The sequence below is a fragment of the Podarcis pityusensis genome, assembly GCF_964106645.2.
Source record: "Podarcis pityusensis genome assembly, chromosome: 14".
NCBI lineage: Eukaryota > Metazoa > Chordata > Lepidosauria > Squamata > Lacertidae > Podarcis > Podarcis pityusensis.
This window is the reverse complement of record NC_138039.1, coordinates 22,696,233-22,714,550: the sequence shown is the minus strand read 5'-3', so window position 1 is coordinate 22,714,550 and position 18,318 is coordinate 22,696,233. Positions and strand designations below refer to the sequence as shown.

The 18,318-nt window shown below is 46.5% G+C and overlaps 1 protein-coding gene and 1 long non-coding RNA gene across 2 annotated transcripts in view; one reads left to right on the top strand and one right to left on the bottom strand.

The window, feature by feature from the left end:
- LOC308463285 overlaps positions 1-18,318 on the top strand; it is a 447,382-nt gene that overhangs the window by 13,338 nt on the left and 415,726 nt on the right. The window lies entirely within an intron of this gene.
- Positions 17,209-18,318, bottom strand: part of LMF1 (lipase maturation factor 1) — a gene marked incomplete at its 3' end in the record, with an annotated part of 158,479 nt that continues 157,369 nt past the window's right edge. Inside the window, exon 12 of the mRNA XM_080980098.1 lies at positions 17,209-17,284. Within this exon, the coding sequence (XP_080836224.1) occupies positions 17,209-17,284 (76 nt within the window). The remainder of the gene's footprint in view (positions 17,285-18,318) is intronic.

Genomic DNA, 18,318 nt, shown 5'->3' with positions numbered 1-18,318 from the left:
AAGGCCTCCTCCTTGCCTCGGTGGCATACGGAGAGGGATGTGAAAATATATGCAGAAACTAGCCTATTGTTCACAGGTAATAATTACATTTATTGCCCACCCACTTTTGCCTCACCGCCCACTCACCACTGGCATGTGCCCCCTGGAATGTTATCCAGAAAGGAGTGTGGCCCTCAGACTGGAAGGGATTCCTCTCAGCTCTGAAACGGAGGCTGTCTTAGGTCAGGGTTGCCATATTTTGAAGAGCAAATAAGAGGATGCTATCACAGCTCTCATTTTAAATACCCCTTCTATGTGTAGGCTATAGAAGCTGTGATATATTGCAGGAGAAGAGAAGAGGAAAGCAAGTCTTCAACCGCCGGTTATGTCTATGTCTCATCCAGAAAGTATAGCCAGAGACATTTTGGCAAATATAAAAAATCCACCTGGACAGAAATTTAAACCCTGAAAAAGAGGATGTGTCCTGGAAAAAGAGGACATTTGGCAACCCTATTAGGCACGCATGCAGTGTGCCTTTAAAAAAATAATTAAAAAATCAAACAGGTTTCCCTCCACGCACACACTTTGCAAAAACAAAACAGAAACTTTAATTGTAGAAATGTCTAAATCCTTCTTTTGGAAAATGCAGGTTTTTTTTATTATCTTCCTCCCTGTCCTGAGACAGTTTGAAAGTGCCAGACTCCTGCAGTCACAGCTCGAGGCTCACAGCCATGACCTTGGATAACTTTAAGCTGCTGTAAGCAGGGTTGCCGATCCAGTGATGTCACCTTTTGGATCTCAGTTCATCATCAGGTACTCTTAGCTTTTGGCAGGCCAGCCAACATCCGAACAGCCGGCCAAGGTGACCACTAAAATTAGTATCAAATCTCATGAGTGTCTCGTGTTATGTGTGATATATATATCCTATATTATTTCCATTGGATCTAAATTGCTTTTGTTTCTGTCCAGCTCTCAGGGGAGAGCAGTTCAATAATCCTAGCACTGCTCTGGGAGTGCAGAATCCCAGTACAGGAGCTGATCTTTTGTATCGGGGGAGAAAGTTTCACACGGCTTTGCCAAGACTGCTTAGGGAAACGGCTGATGGGATTAAGCAGAACAGGCTCCTCAAACAGTAACATCAAATGTCACTTGGAGACATTTAACCTTCATCAATGATATCTCTGTCAGGAGCTTGTCCTACACTAGAGTAGGACCCTGGCAGAGACACATGCCTGACTGGCATGTTCCCTCCCTCCTGGTTGATCGTTCGGGAGCTTCAAAAGCTTTCTTCAGCCTGAACATCACAGCGACAGATGCCAACTGACACCGGCACACTTAGGGATCCGCAGAGTTTGAGCATCATGCGTAACAGACCTCAGCAACTCAGCATTTTGGCTAATCTACTTTATTTACATATAAACACACACGGAGCACTGCAACATGTGCTCTCTCTAGCATCAGACAGCAAAGAGAAAAAAACAAAGGACAATAGTCCCACTTCACGGAAGACAGTAAGACAAACATCCTGTCTCCGTCACTTTCCACTCTGTGGAGTCAAAACATACACCGTCATGTGATAGACAACAATCCCATGACTGCAGTCATGGAGCAGGAATTCTAACAATCTCCATGAATAGGACCTGGAAAAGATCAGTCCTCCACAGCAGCATCCAAACTCAAAACAAAATTGTTCGTGATTTCCAGAAATCTGTATTTAGAAGCATGACTGCATCCGACTGTGGAGACACGAGTTTAGCCACCATAGCTAGCAATCGATGGTAGACTTCTCCTCCTCCATGAATCTGTCCAGTCCTCTTTTAAAGCCATCTAAGTTGGTATCCATCATTGCCTCCTGGGGGTATAAGTTCCATAGTTTACTCCATAGTTTATTTATTATTTATTTCATAAAATGTATATCCCGCTGGTTTGTTTAAAACAACAGCAGCCTCAATGAGAATTACGAAAAGAAGTAAAATGACTAGTAAAAACAATTAAAACATTGTTGTTTCTTGTTGAAACAGCAGTGTTTTAGTAGGTGCCTGCCTGATATCAATAGGCAGGGAGTTCCAAAGTGTAGGTGCCAAGTTGTTAAGGGCTTTATATACTAATAGTAACACCCTGGACGAGGGTGGTGCTGTGGTCTAAACCACTGAGCCTCTTGGGCTTGCTGATTGCTCGACGGGGTGAGCTCCCATTGCTCTGTCCCAGCTCCTTCCAATCTAGCAGTTTGAAAGCATGCCAGTGCAAGTAGATAAATAGGTACCGCTGTGGCGGGAAGGTAAATGGCGTTTCTGTGCGCCGCTCTGGTTTCCATCATGGTGATTCCGTTGCTCCAGAAGCAGTTTAGTCCTGCTGGCCACATGACCCGGAAAGCTAGCTGTGGACAAACACCGGCTCCCTCGGCCTGAAAGCGAGATGAACGCCACAACCCAATAATCACCTTTGACTGGACTTAATCGTTCAGGACTCCTTTGCCTTTTACCTTAGTAACACCCTGAACTTGAACCGACAACAGATCAGCAACCAGCGCAGATCTCTGAGCATATGCAGAATTATGGAAAAAATGGAGATGACTAATTTAGCTCTATTACTTTAAATGCGTCTGCACTGAGAATAAACAACATAGCAACAATGATGATTATTTTCCTGCATTGCAGGGGGTTGGACTAGATGAACTTTGGAGTTCTTTCCAACTTCATAATTCTATTATTATTATTATTATTATTATTATTATTATTATTTTACAGGTGGGTAGCTGTGTTGGTCTGCTGTAGTTGAAACAAAATAAAAAAAATCCTTCCAGTAGCACCTTAGAGACGAACTAAGTTAATTATTGGTATGAGCTTTCATGTGCATGCATCTGAAGGAGTGTGCATGCACACGAAAGCTCATACCAATAACTAACTTAGTTGGTCTCTAAGGTGCTACTGGAAGGAATTATTATTATTATTGTTTCTCACCTATCTCTTCCCATGACAGGATACAAAGGTGTAAAAAAAATAAAATAATACAATGCAGTTAAATCACTTCTATGCTTTTGCTTTTTTGAAAGGCAGGAGGGGTCAAGATTGCCAGCAGGAGGCGAATCCGCTGCCCTCACCACCCGCCCTGCTCCTCTCCAGGCCTGTCTCTGCCTGTTATGATCCTGATTTCACGCTGCTAATGGGCCTGACATGCACACAGCCGGCAGGAAATATCGGGTGGCGGCTCTTATGCGTATGGCGAGAAGCCGGGGCTGGGTGGACCAGGCTGGAAAATGCACCTTGGAAGGAGCCTGAGACGTTCCAGGGCCTGGGCCAGCGCTTGGCACGGGTCAAGGAGAGGTCTGGGAGAGAGGCAGCCCTCCGCCATGGCCACCGGGGGGCGGTGCTGGCCACAAGCTGGGGCCTGCAAGTTCTCAGTGGATGTTATTTCCTTTTGGATCTTCCCTCGAGAAACCCACAGAGCTGGCAGCCGGTTCTGATGTACAGACTCCCTCACCATCGTCAGTCTGTGGGAGGATAAATGCAGAAAATGTTTAAAAGGGATAGTGTGGGGAGGGAAACTTAGGGGGATTTTGTAGAAGAGAATTGTCTGGTGAAGAAACCAAATAGCTCATCTCCTGCTAGATCTATAAAGTTTGTGCTTCTTTAAAAATTGGGAGGGAGCATAGGAGTCAACTCCTAGGGGTCAAGGTCCCTTCGGGTCCCCCTATAATATTTGAGGGGTCTAGCCCCCCCCCCCCGAGTTGATGGACATTGCCATTCAGATGGTGTGTGCATGCCACATCTTGTGATTATACAGGATGGGCCTCATGTGGCACCCCCCCCATATTTTATTCAGGTTGGCACCCCTGTAAGTGAGTGTGTGTGTGTGAGAGAAAAAGGGTTGCTCCAGATATTCTCTATTTTCCATTGTTTTTGAGTTGAAGCAGGTGGTTGTGGCAAGATCAAACCCCTCTCTCCAAGACTTCCCTTTTTGCACCATATTCCAGGATGAAGCTTCCCCAAATGTTGCTTCTCTGAGGACATCTCCACCCCCCCCCCCCAAAAAGAAAATTAGCCACAATAGCAATCCTTCCCAATCAGAGGTTCACACCCAGTAAATGGGACTGGTTTCTTGAGCAGCTGGAGATACTAAGAATCAAAAATATAAGTTTCGGATGAGGGAGTTCTGACTTGGCTGCAGCACATTGGAGAGGAAAGGCAATACTGTCTTGGACCAATGATGCCCCCCCCCCCAATCCCCAACGCATGGTCTATAGCTTTGATTGATTTATGGGTGGAGCTATTGTGTTATTAATTAAGTTAGCGGCTGACCACTACTGATGGGAATGAAGCTGATCTTACATGACAAGATGTGAGGCAGGTAAAGAAGCAACTGGGATGAACGTTGGAAGATGCAGAACACATAAGAGGACGTCCTTCTTCACAAAGTGCATATTTCACACTATGGAACTCGCCGCTGCAGGTTGGCCACTGTGAGAACTGGATGCTGGTTTAGATGGGCCACTGGCAGGATCCAGGAGCCAGCCTCTTCTGGTGTTGTTTTGCAGGCACTGCCTGATTTTCGGCACTTTTGCTCTGTAAACCATCAGCTGCGCAGAGAAGCCCCGACAATCAGCTGGTTATCGGTGTGCAACACTTTTGATGTTAGGGGATTGACAGCTGGGGGAGACAAAGAGATGGCTCCCAGCTTCTGAGCTGGGTGGACCAATGGTCTGAGTTGGCATTAAGCATCTTCCACTGTTGAGGCTGCTTCAGAAACACAAGGCCCTTCAGAAACACAACCCGCTTCTGTCACCCAAGCGTTTGTCTCCCTGTTTTGATTTCCCAAGTGATGTCCATGAGTCAACGTCAGACCTTGGCAGACAGCTCCAAATGGGCAAGGTTGGCAATGTCTGTGAGGTGGAGAGAGGGCCGGATGTGGCTGAGGGAGAAGGAGGCTCTGTGGCTGGCCACAAATTGACAAGCCACACTTCCCCTGAGGGTTGACCTCAGGTCTTCCCCTCTGCTCTGCCCCCCAGACAGGAATGGGAGAAGATTTGAGGCGGGACTGATATGTGTGTTTGTGGTTTGGGGCTGTTCAAAGCTGGCTGGTGTTTTGATCCTGAGTCATTTGGGCAGTTTGAAAAGATCCACATATGTAATGTGAATGGAAAGGGGCAAGAGTCTCGGAGCTGAAACCCAGTTGGAAGGTCCTCCTCAGTCACAGTCCCCCATCCAGCTTCTTTCACCAAGCCTAAAGACTAGAAACTTGATTTTTAAAAAGTAAACATGAGATTGTTTGGAAATTGATATCTGTGCTCAACATCAGTCCATATGTGGAGAACAGCAAAGTGTGGAACTACACCCACCCACACCCACCCACCACCTAATATAGGAGCCAATTGAACAAAGATAACAGCCAGAAGAGGAGAAAGAAGACTTGGCTGGTTTAAACGTGCTGAAATGCATTGAAATTACATTGTCACCCCACCGTAATTGCTCCAATATAAGCCCCACACAACAATAAGGACTAGGAGCTCAGATTCCTCAAAGCAATTCTTCACCAAATACGACAAGTACAGACTTATCTGTGGGAGTTCTCCTGAAATTGTATAAATAAAGGGCTTTTAAAAAGAAACAATAACAAGAGACTCTTTGTTTATTTGTTTTTGCTCTAAAGCAGTTTCTTATATATTAAATGTGTGGTTCGCATTTTCATTCTAAATCCTCTGAGCTACACAACTCACTAAAACAAAAAACCAGTCTGAAAACAACACCAGTTAACTCAACCATTGCCACAACAGTGACCGAAGTTAATATTTGTAATTTCCTTACCACAACAAAAAGGCAACACAGGAAATAGGCAACACATCTTCTTATTGTCTATAAGAAGGGTGCAAATTGGTTTTCAAGGGAGAAAGTGGTGTTGTTGTGACATCTCCTGCTTTCCTCCCCACAGCTCTGGGCTTGTTGCTCCCAGCCAGACTCTCTCAACTCCCCTCTCTGGCTAATGGGACTGGCTCTCCAACCCCTCCAGGCCTCCCTGTGGCTTCTCCAGCCTTGGCCCTCAGTCCCGCACCCCACCGCTTGTGTCGGGTGGCAAGGAGCAAAAGCTCTCGGTTCCTGCCAAGAAATCCGTCCATTTGGCTGCCTTTGGGAGCCTGCCAAACCCTCTGCCAACTCCGAGAGAAAGAGACGAATGAAACTGCTCACAAAGGCCGGTTTATAGGAGCGGACCAGGCACCTGACATTTGGGGAGTAGCTTACGTTACTCCCTTAATCTCCCCCATTTGAGTTTAATAAAAAAAACATAAAAATAAAAAAGAAGTAACATTTTAAAATAATAAAAAGAAGAGTGGATAGCAACAGCTGTGCCTGAAGCTTTCCAGGAGATGAACTCATGGACAACTGTTCAAAATAACTTTATTCGTATGGCTATTAGATCAGGCCTCAGGGGAACAACCAATTAACTTGGATAGTGGTAGTCAGACTAGGCCAGCGTGGAACTGGAAACCCGGGGATTGGGAAAAGACAGGAGGGAGAAGGGACGGATGCAGGAGATGGCTTCACAATGATGGATCAGGTGGAGTCTTGTCCATCAGCTGCTCAGCTCATAGATGGTCTGAGTTGCGTAAATGAACGCAGAGGTTTCTGGGACAGAGGTAGCTCTTCTCATGTTTCCAGAGCGAACTCGGTTAGTTCAAGGGGTGTAGGAAGAAGGAATAATTGGTGAGGAAGGGTTGAGATGCAACTGGAGAGCTGCATAAAGAAATGTTTCCCCCATATTTTTCAGCTGGGCTTGAGGGCTGAGTCTCTCGCCCACTCCCAGTTAGAATCTGAGGCTGTCTTCACTCCAAAGATATGTAACCAGAAACAGCTACTAAGCCTCATCACTGCAACTGCAAGGTAACTCAGTTAAATTGGCTTTCCTCTCTCTCTCTCTCTCTCTCTTGCACATGGGGCACCCCTGCTCAAAGGATTAAGATTTACATAGAATTTGCATTTGCTAATTTATATGTCTAGGTGCGCATTTAGAAAATTTGGGTCTCTTTTTATTCAATTTCGTTTGTTTGCAAGCATTTATTCATCCTTTAGGGGTTGTATCGAACTAAGTTGTCGCAGAATGACTTCTGCTCACACAACAGAATTTCCTCTCCTCTCCCTCCACGTGCCTTTATGCACCTCCCTGCCAAATCTTCTCCTCCCCACAACTCTCTAGAGCATATCTGAGGACAGTGCAGGTGAAAGGGAGGGAGTGGAAGTGTCGTTGTGTGAGCGGAAGCTGTTGCGTGAGCGGAAGTCCTTCCGCTCTTGCATTGACTGAGACGGATTCAACCCTTGATATTTCAAGGGAATTTCAAAGGGGTGTACAGAGCCCAGTTTATTTATTTTGTTTAATATCATGTTGTTGCTGCAATTGTGAAACATTTGCCCTTGTCAATCTACTGCAAATCACTAAGAGATCCACTGGTAGATCCCAACTGACCTTAACCCCCCTACACACCATTCCTACAGATGTGCAAATACCTCCTAACACAGGGGATAATGTTTTAAACAAACACAGAATGGGATGGGGCTGAAAGATCTCTGGTGGGCAAAATCAACTGCTCTGAAAGGAAGGGACAGGCAAAAACACCCCCTTCAATACTTCCTACAAAGAGGAAAATTGTATAGAGCCGGATTTGGGAAGGGTCATAGCTCAGAGGTAGAATACTTGCCTTTCATTCAGGTGGTCCCGGGTTCAATACCCTACAGCATCTGCAGGTGGGACTGGGAGAGTTTCCTGTTCCAAACTCCAGAGAGTGGCTGCCAGTCAGTGTGAACGATACTGAACTACTTGCTTCCAGCAATCTTATCTGGGATGTGAGAGTTCCCCCACCCCAAAAATGCAAACAATCCATTTTGCGGTTTATTTCATTCTTTCGTTCTCTCTCTTTTTTATATATCGCCTGGACAAAACATTAGGAAATGAACCAGCCCTGCCTTGGCTTAGAGGAGCTCTTACCTAATCGGGCTTTTTTTAGCCCTACGGCCCTATGATTAATCAAGAGGAATAAAACGGGAAGTGATAAACTGAGCGATAACACCTGCCAACATTTGCCTCATTCGCTCTCGGCCCTCCATTACCTCATGTCTTGCTGGGGGGACGAGCGAAAAAGGTCTCCCTGCAAAACAAAATGCAGCTGCCTTGTGGTGGTTGTGGCGGTGGCTGCGGTCGTGGTCCCTTCCTGGCCAACCTCGGCGCTGCCAATAGCTTAATGAATGCTGACAACACAATCTGATGTGCCTCTCCTCAGAAGTAAGAACGAGGGGAGAGCAACAAGGGCTGATTTTGCCTTTATGCCGTAGGCCAGTTTCTACATTCACACTGAAACACCTCTCTTATTTATTTATTTATTTATTTATACATACATACATACCCCACCCATCTGGCTGGGTTTCCCCAGCCACTCTGGGCGGCTTCCAACAGAACACTAAAATACAATAACCTGTTAAACATTAAAAGCTTCCCTAAACAGGGCTGCCTTCAGATGTCTTCTAAAAGTCTGGTAGTTATTTTTCTCTTTGACATCTGGTGGGAGGGCGTTCCACAGGGCAGGTGCCACTACCAAGAAGGCCCTCTGCCTGGTTCCCTGTAACTTGGCTTCTCGCAGCGAGGGAACCGCCAGAAGGCCCTCGGCGCTGGACCTCAGTGTCTGGGCAGAACAATGAAGGTGGAGACGCTCCTTCAGGTATACTGGACCAAGGCTGTTTACCAGGCGAGCAAGTGCCATTGTCAGAGTCTAAGGGCACATGCCAGCCATGCGGAAATGTTCAAGGAGGGTGGGAAGCCAGGTTGGGACAGGCCCTGGCTGGGGAAAGTTTCATAAGCCAGGTGGAGAGACCCCATTGATCAAACCAAGCCTTATGAGGGAGATGGGTATGTTTAGCATGGAGAAGAGAAGATGGAGAGGTACTATGAGAGCCATCTTCAAAGGGCTGTCACATGGACAGTGGAGCAAGTTTGTTTTGTCTTGCTCCAGAGGGTAGGACCCAGACCAATGGATTCAAATGACAAGAAAGGACACGCCGACTAAACATTAGGAAGAAGCTTCTGAGGGTAAGAGCTGTTTGACCAATGGAATGGATTCCTTCAGAAGTTTTTAAACAGAGGTTAGATGGCTTTCTGTCAGAGATTTTTTAAGCTGTGATTCTGGAATTCCAGGGAGTTGGACTTTGGGTCCCTGCAATTCTATGGAACTTAGCTACTTATTCAAATGTTTCTACCCCACCAAGGCAGCTTACTAATCTTATCTCATACCAGGGTGGGATCTGGAGTAAGATATCTGAAGTAAACAGTGAGGTGGTTCACTTGGGCACAGCTAGGTCTTGGGGCCAATGGAGTCAACCTTTCCAGGGCTTCAGACCAGCACTTTAAACCGAGCGTGGAAAATAATAGATGAGGTAAGATTGGAGTGTGAATGGCTGGGGTCCAGGTTTCCAAAAGTCCTCCCGGAGAAGCCTTAGCCCTCTGGGAACAGACTGTACTGACAGGCACCACATCCCTGCAGGGTGGAGCAGTTAAGATTGTTGGGCCAGGACTGGAGAGACCTGCACAACCTGGGTGACCAGTCGCTATATTTCAGTCTAGCCTACCTTGCAGGTGTGTTGTGATGATGATTTGGGGGCAGGGGAGAGAGAGCTGTATAACCTGCCCCGAGATCTTCAGGAAGGATATAAATATAACAAACAATTAAAATAAAAACAGGGTTGTATCCAACTAAGTCTTACTGAGAATAGACCCACTGAAATTAATGTTACAGTATATGAGTCATGCCCATTAATTTCAGGGTCTGTGTTCTGAGCAGGACTAACATTGGCGACAAGCCCAAAATGCTATCAGCTGAAATCTTGTGGGATAATGACATATCCAGTATGATGGAAACATTTTAGACTTTCAACTCTTGGTGCACCAGCAGCAGCAGTAGTAGTAGTAGTAGTAGTAGTAGTAATAATAATAATAATAATAATAATAATAATAATAATCGAATACAAGTAGTAGTACAAGTTCCTAAATCTAGCAGGATTCCGTCCTTTGTGAACCTTATGTGACGTAAGAACATCAAGGACTTAGCTATGTTAGTAAAGAAAAAAAAACTTGTTTTAAATGCGTTATAACACTGTAACACCAGATGGCACTGTGGAGTTCCGTCTTTCAGCAACATGATTTCCCATTATGAGGTTTACAATGTGCTTTCCTGAAATGTTTTTTTGATGTGTCTAGATCCAGCCCTGGTCTTGCATCCTGTTCTCACAGTGGCCACACAGATGCCTGTGGGAAACCAGCAAGGAGGACAAGCGCCCGTGCCCTTCCTGTGGTTTCTAGCAACTGATACTCGGAAACATTACTACCTCTGACCAGCCATCGATATCCCTCTCCTCCTGCATGAATTGGTCCCATCCTCTTTCAAAGCCACCCAAGTTGGTGGCCATTCCTGCCTTCTGTGGGAGCGAGTTCTAGAGTTTAGCTCTATGCTCTGTGAAGAAGGACTTCTTTTTTATTTTTAAACAGTATTTTAAACTTAGAATCATAGAATTGTAGAGCTGGGTCCCGAGGGTCATCTAGTCCAACCCCCTGCAAAGCATGAATCTTCACTAAAGCATCTATGACACTTGGCCACCAACCTCTGCTTGAAAACCTCCAAGGAAGGAGAGTCCACCACCTACTGCGGAAGGCCATTCCACTGTCAAACAGCTCTTCCTGTCAGAACGTTCTTCCTGTTTAGTTGAAATCTCCTTTCTTGAAGCCATTGGTCAGAGTTGCACGGCTGATATAGGCTGTCACTCAATGACACTTAGTGAGATTTGTGGGCTCACAGGCCGTCGCCTCCATTTTCTGGTCTCTCCTTTCCCTCAAGCTACATTGAAAAGAACATATTGCACTGGGTACATCACAGGAGCTAGCGAGGGGTGGGGGATGGGGGAATCTTCGCATTTTAGATTCCCAGACAGTAAAATCAGCATCTCCACTCCGCTGACCTAATCTCAGGGAAACGGCACTCCAAGGAACTGTTCTTGGTGGCGATCAGGGGCTGTGCTAAGAAAAGAAATAAAACGGATCCAAAACTGACGCTGGAACTGAAAAATATTCAAAAGGCCGCAGGTGAGGGGAGCAATTTCAATTTCCCAGGAACCTCTTTATGAACACTCCCTGACAAATAGGCAATCCAGCAGCCATCCTGGGGCAAAAGAACTTCGAACCAAGACGGACATGTGAAAATGCTGAACTGCAATGGATCAAGAGGTTGCAGATTGAACTGAGAGGAGATGTTGTTTCTAGCAGATTTTATATGTTAATTGGCTTACCGACGCCAGGATGCCTGTGTTATCAACAACTGTTTTGTGAATTACCATTGTATGTTACATAAGGGTCACTGTCTGTGCTTGACTGCATTTCATTTCCTTCTCTGACCTCCCTGTTGACACTTTCCATCCAGTCCCTTTCCTCTTTGTAGTTTTTGGAGTTTGGCACTCCTGGAGAAGCCTGGTCCTGCCTTAAGCTAGGACAGGTGGGGAATGGGTAGACTGACGGATTCATGAAACAGAATCCTGACCCTCCAAGTGCCCTGGAATTAAAGTGCTCCAGAAAACTATTTCAGGCTTTAATTGGGGAACTTACTGATTTTGGTGGAGTTGAACAGCTGACTGGCAGCGGGCCTCAGATGACAGAATGCTCTTTCCTGAGGCTTTTACCTCTTCAGACAATTACATTGTGCTTTTTCACTTTTTCCATTCAGGTTTTGCCATTTGAGAAAAGTGGCTTTTTAAAAATCCACTGTGGGCATTGTGGGCATGGAAGCCACAGGGTAGCTGGGTGGTATATTGACCCACTCTTGGCGCCTCTTCCCTGAGCTGCTCTTAGCTGAGGGGGTCAGCCAACTTTTTGTCTTCCATGGGGACACTGTCCCCTGAGAGCAGTGCTTTTTTCCCTAAAAAAAAATATGTTTAGGGGCACTCTCATTTTCCTGCTCATATTGAAATACTGCCTCTCAATGAGGCCAAAGCTAAGATTTACAAAATGTTTAGGGGTATGTATCCCCCTGCGTCCTCCCAGAAAAAAAAGACTGCCTGAGAGTAATGTGTTGCAGCAATCACATGCTGGTGATGGATGAATTCAAAAGTGGGTCAGTTCATCCATTTATCTTCCCCACACTACCACCTACCTCCTCTCTTTCTAAGGCCCCATTCACACCACACATTTAAAGTGATCCCCCTTTAAACAGTCATGGCTTCCCCTCCCCCCAAAAAGGGAGCTGTAGTTTGCTGGAGGTGCTGAGAGTTGGTAAAGGTAAAGGTTAAGGGCCCCCTGATCATTAGGTCCAGTCGTGGCCAACTCTGGGGTTGCGGTGCTCATCTTGCTTTATTGGCCGAGGGAGCCGACGTACAGCTTCCGCGTCATGTGGCCAGCATGACTAAGCCGCTTCTGGCGAACCAGAGCAGCGCACGGAAACGCCATTTACCTTCCCACCGGAGTGGTACCTATTTATCTACTTGTACTTTGATGTGGTTTCGAACTGCTAGCTTGACAGGAGCTGGGACCAAGCAACGGGAGCTCACCCCGTCATGGGGATTCAAACTGCCAACCTTCTGATCAGCAAGCCCAAGAGGCTCAGTGGTTTAACCCACAGCGCCACCCGCGTCCCAACTGAGAGTTGGTAGGAGATCTCTATTCCCTCCCACAGCTATAAATCCCTCTTCATAGGGAACTCAGGGGCATCATTTTCAAACTCAGGGGCTTTCATATTCTGTGGCCTGTGGCCTGTGGCGGGCCCCAGTGAGCCTTCCTGTGGCCACTGTGGGACATCACATGCACACAACAACCCCCCTCCAAAGTCGGGTGGAACCTGGCGCATGTGCTCTGGGAATTGTAGCTCCAGGAGGTGGGGGGGGGAGATAATGCATCCACTAGAAAAGGCCTGTTGGAAGAGGAAGGTGCCCAAAAGATAGCAGAGCCACATGGTGCCATTTAAACAAGCAAGTGAGGCTGCCCAATATACAACAGGAAGGCTTTCCAGAGGGTAGGTGCCACCACAGCAAAGGGCCAATTACTACAGCAAACGTAACAGACCTCTTGATTATATGGACTTTGAAGAGGCTCCCACCTGCAAAGTGCAGTGAGGAGTTGGATGTATTTATTCTGATTGATTTATCTTTACATTTATATTCCATCATAGTGCTCGCCCCTGCCCTCCATTGGTTCAAACCAAGGTCAAAAATGGGACCAAATGGGACTAGAACTCCTTGTCTTCCAAGTCCTAGTCTAACACTCTAACCATTACACCACAATGGCTCTCAAATAAGGAGGTGACATAATATTTTAGGTATCTTGGTCCCAAGCTGCATAGGGTTTTGTACACCAGAAGGTATCCCAGCAGTTAAGAAATCTTAAAGTTTAAACATATCCTTTAAAAATTCAGCTAGTAAGAACAACAACCACGTTATATATTGCAAAAGAGAGAGAGACGTCTTATTCCAACGATAATATGTAAATGTAAAACTATACAACATTGCACACTTGCAAACCCTATAAAATCCAAATGGCTATTGAAACATACAAATATGTGTGTGCAAACATGTTTGGACATTGAGTCCTTTTCAGCGCCTAGATAACGCCTTAGACCAGCAGTTCCCAAACATTTATCACGACCGGCCACCTGAAAATTGCTGGGGGGTTTTGGCGAACCCCTTCATGATTTCCCTGCCTATTGTAGCCTTTGCAATGTGCACTGTGCTAGATGCTGGGAGATTTTAAATCACATTCTTATTGCTTCTTTTATTTCTTATGCATTGCATCTTATTTTATTACAGTTTGCATTCCATAGAATTCAAATGGCACTACAATAAATGCAATATAAAACATGAAAGATGCAACCAGAGCATAATTAAAAGTCAATATATTTAATGCAGACTTGCCAAGGACCACCTGAATGAAGCTCTCAGACCACGGGTGGTCCATGGACCGCTGTGTGTGTTTTGCTTTCTGCGTTGGCCAATCTGCCTGCCCAAGGGCCACAATGTTAGGACCGGCTCCTTCGCATCGCTGGCCCAGCGCCTCCAGCTTCACAGAATCACCCTTTGTTGGGAGGTGGGCAGAGGGCACATGCTGGAACCCAAGAAGGCATTCGCCGCACGGCTGGCATTGACGCTCGCCAAGAACCAACGGCCATTGGGGGGGGGAGTGGAGTGGAGATTGGAATTCTAAGCACAAGTGTGAGCAACTTTGTTTTTCTAATCCGGCCGGGTTCAAAGTGGATGGGCTCGCGTTGGGCACAGCTGCGGCTGTCTGAACTCAAACAGGTGACGGGCGCAGCTGTCTTCCTTTTCAACCGCTCCAAAAGACGGAAAGTGTGTGTGTGTGTGTGGATTTCACTATTTCCTCACTGCGTCGCTCATTAACCCCCGAGAGTCCTCAACGCCATGCTTCCTAGACTCCAGAACCCCTTGTCCTGGATCGGAGCTCTACTCCTTTCCCCAAGAGAAGCACTGATGTGCTTTCTTATATTCTTCCCTGAAAAGCGATTTCATCTGTGTTTGTTTCTGTCCGTTTCTGCCTAGTAAAGCGAAGCAAAAAAGGAAAAGGAAAATGGGGAAAAAAATAAGAGTACATTCCAGTGGTTTGAATTTGTGTCTGGCCGATTGCTTAAGCCATTCCTGAGCATCGGAAAGACCCAAGAGGAAAATGCTGACCTTCGGAGTGAAGTGGGGTGTGTTAAAGGTCACTGCCCTTTCTCTACAATGTCTTCCACAGTTCAGCAAAGGAGAAGGCACCTGTTCCTGTAGGCCCTGACCACAGAGATGAAGTTGAGAAGACACCAGGACATGGGAACATTTTGTAATTTGTTCCCATAGCCCAGTATCTTCTCAGCTTCTATCTTCCATGCTTCTTCCCACAGCCTTGGAAAGCCCCGTCCGAGCACCTTGAAGCTTGCTTTGCTTCAAGGTGCTCTGGGAAGAAGGCCGAGAATGGGCTCTGAGGAGACAGTTCGTCCTCTGAATTTTGCTTTGCAGGTTTGAATCTTCCTTCTGCAGGTTGGGAAGGGACATAGCTTCTGCTTTCCATGCAGAACATCCCTGGCTCCTTGCACAGTGATGGGAAGTTGGAAACTAATAAAGAGGCTTCTGCACTTTGTATTCCCCAGCTGTCCTTTTATAGAACCGTTATTTGCAATACTCATAGTGAAGTTCAGGTGGGCAGAGAGCTCTTGTGCTCAGGTCTTGCTGATGGGCCACTGGCTTGATCCAGCAGACAGGGTTCTTCCATTGTTCTTAAATCCAAACAAGCATGCATTGTGGCCAACAGACAAACTGAGAGGAGGGCTACGTAGACATGGGTTTTTCTGAGTTGCTGGCCTCAGAGATAGATGGATGAGTGGAGGAGGGACTGAAACCCCTCTCCCCATCCTCTCCTGCATAACTTGATGGGTTTGTTAGCAAACAACTATGGATGGATTAATCTCAATTTCTGGTGTTGCCCTTCTTCACCACATTTTGGCATCAGTTTGCTATTTATTTATTTTTTAATTCCTGGTGAAAATCTGCCCGCATTTTGGTGAACATTTTACTTAACACGACCATTTTCGCAAGCCATTGCCCGTTAACATAATGCATCTTTGCATGTTATTTCCTCCAATATGTGCATTTTAATGCACATTTCCCCCTGACACGTGGATACTTGTGCACGGTTTCTGATCGGACGACCAAATTCAGAGCAGTGTGAATTTTGAAAGGTAGCTCGATTTTGGACCATTCAAGGAATTGATTTGGAAGCTTAGTGTTTCACTGTGAACCGAGTCAAATTCTTCCCCCTCCCTTGTGAATATGTCAGGATTTGACCAATGCAGATGTCCACATCAAAGATTCCAGCAGGTAAACCTGCAAGGGACACCCCCCCCAAAAAAAGCATGAAGTTTTTGATTTGGATCAGCCTTGGGATATCATGTATGGATAGGAATACCATCAGGCATCTGGGCATTTTAATATTTTCACAGTCAGTCGTTGTTTGAGGCTTCAGTCATCTTTGGGTATAACACTCCCTGGATTGCTCCTGGTTGCTGCTGTTCAACTGTTGCTCGTGTCCCCCCCCCCCCCCCGTCCATGCAGCTGCAAAGATGACGTTGAAAGGACCAGCTTACTGATTATTTGTTTCTGGAGTTGCATAATTCCCCCCGCCTTCCTTGGCAGGCGTTCATCTTGATAAAAGAAACTAAAACGGGGGGGGGGGGGGATTGGAAGCCTGTTTGAAAAGGAGCAACAAGTGTTCTGTTTAAAAAAAAAGAAAAAGTTTGCCCCCCCCTTCCCAGAAATGGAGCATGGGCAGCTGTCCCTTTAAATATTAATCAGTGCCTCATTGAGATGCAAATGTGTTAATGCCAAATAACACGGCTGCAGCTGCAGGGAATGGGCAACGGTCGGAGCTGACCTTCTTCTGGAACTGGAATAACGGTACAGGTGCAGGACGACAGCACAACCTTTTTCTTAATAAGGCAATTTGTGTGCCTCTGCCTTTCAAGGGGAGGGGGCAACTATCTTGACATCGCCTCGCGGCTAAAGCAAGGTGCTAATCTTACAATAGCTGGGTTGACATAGGACATCTTTGGTTTCTCGCCCTGAGGCTCGGCTAATCAGAACGGAGATCTCCCCTGCCCCGCAGCCCCGCGAATCAGCTGGACTCTGGCCAAGACCCAACCATAAAGTATTACTTGTTATGTTTCCAAGATAGCAAGCAAACAGGAAAAGCAGGGTGGCCCCAGAAACAAAGCGGGGACCAGAGAGCAATTGCCTGCCCATGCTCCATTTCTGGGAAGGGGGGGGGGCGAACTTGATGGTTTGCTCTGCTCTTGTGAAATGCTCAGATGTCCCAATGGGAAGCCTGCAAGCAGCACTGGGGGACAACAGCGCCCACTCCTCCTGTGCTTTCCAACAACTGGATTCAGAGGCACAGTGCCTCCAACAGAGGAGGGAGAACAGGGACATCATAGTCTTCCTCTCCATAAATGTGTCCAATCATCTTTCAAAGCCATCCAAGTTGGTGGCCACCACTGCCCCTTGTGGGAGTGAGTTCCACAGTTTAACTAAGGGTCTTCTTTGGTCTGCTGGTAGCAGATCACAGTTGATCAGCAGCTTCCTGTGCTGCCAAGGTGACAAGGTACTGCACACTTCCTGCTCCTTCTGCTTCCAGCTCTGGCTGTCATGCTTTAAGGAGGACATTGACCAATGAGCATGTTCAGAGGGGTGCGATGAGGATTGTGGGGGATCCCTGGGGAAGGGGATTGATGGTGAAACCACTCTCGGAATTGCAGCTCAGGAAGGGGAACAGGGGCCTCTTAACAACTCTCAGCACCCTCAATGAACTACAGCTCCCAGGATTCTTTGGGAGAACCATTACTATTTAAAGTGGTATCATAGTGCTTTAAATGTATGCTGTGAGTTGAATTCTACCCAGAGTGATTATATTTTTACCAGCTTTTGGAATTCTGGAAGCTGTTACGATTCTCTTAAAGCAAGGTGTGTGAGACGGTGGTTCTGGGAAATTAAACATTTCATTATCTGTTCAGCAAATGAATAACTTTGCCCTGGACACCTCAGTACCAGGCAAAGGCAGCTGCAATGTCCTCCCCCCCCCTTTTTAAAAAGAAATCACAGAGACGGTGCTGCAGATGGCTCCTCCATCAACAAGTGCTGCAGCTGCGTGGCATTACAGCCCCTCCGCGTACAAACAGTGTGCGAGAATGCGGACGGATGAATTGGAGAGAGGAAGAAGGAGCCTCATTTGGTCTTGTTCAGCATCGGGGGCAGGGTGGGGGTTGGAGATGCGACATGGAGGGAAGAGAAGAGACAGATAAAGAAAGACAAGGACCAGACACCCTTCCCTATACTTGGGGACGTGGGGGGAATTCTGTCTAGTTTGCAATTAAAGGCAAGCTTCTAAATCTGCACACTTTGAAACAATAAGCAAATTAAGTCTGAAAATAATAAATCACACCTTCAGACTCTTCCTTGTTCACTCAGTGGCAGCCCAGTCCATTCAGACACCTCAAGTCACAGATTCACAAACTCTACCAGAAGCAATGTCATTCACTGACAAAGCCCCATGGGTCCAAGGTATCTCAGGAATTGTCTGAGCCCTTCTATTCCAGCTCAGTCACTGACATCATTTTCAGGAGTGTCTCTGGTTGTTCCCAGAGTAGCTCAGGCTTGTTTGGCAACGATGAGAAACCGAGTCTTTAGTGCCATTTGCCCAGTCCTGTGGAACTCCCTGCCAATAGAAATTCAGCCTTCTGCGGCAACTTTTAAATGCCTGCTGAAAACTTTTCTATTCTTTCAGGCTTATGCA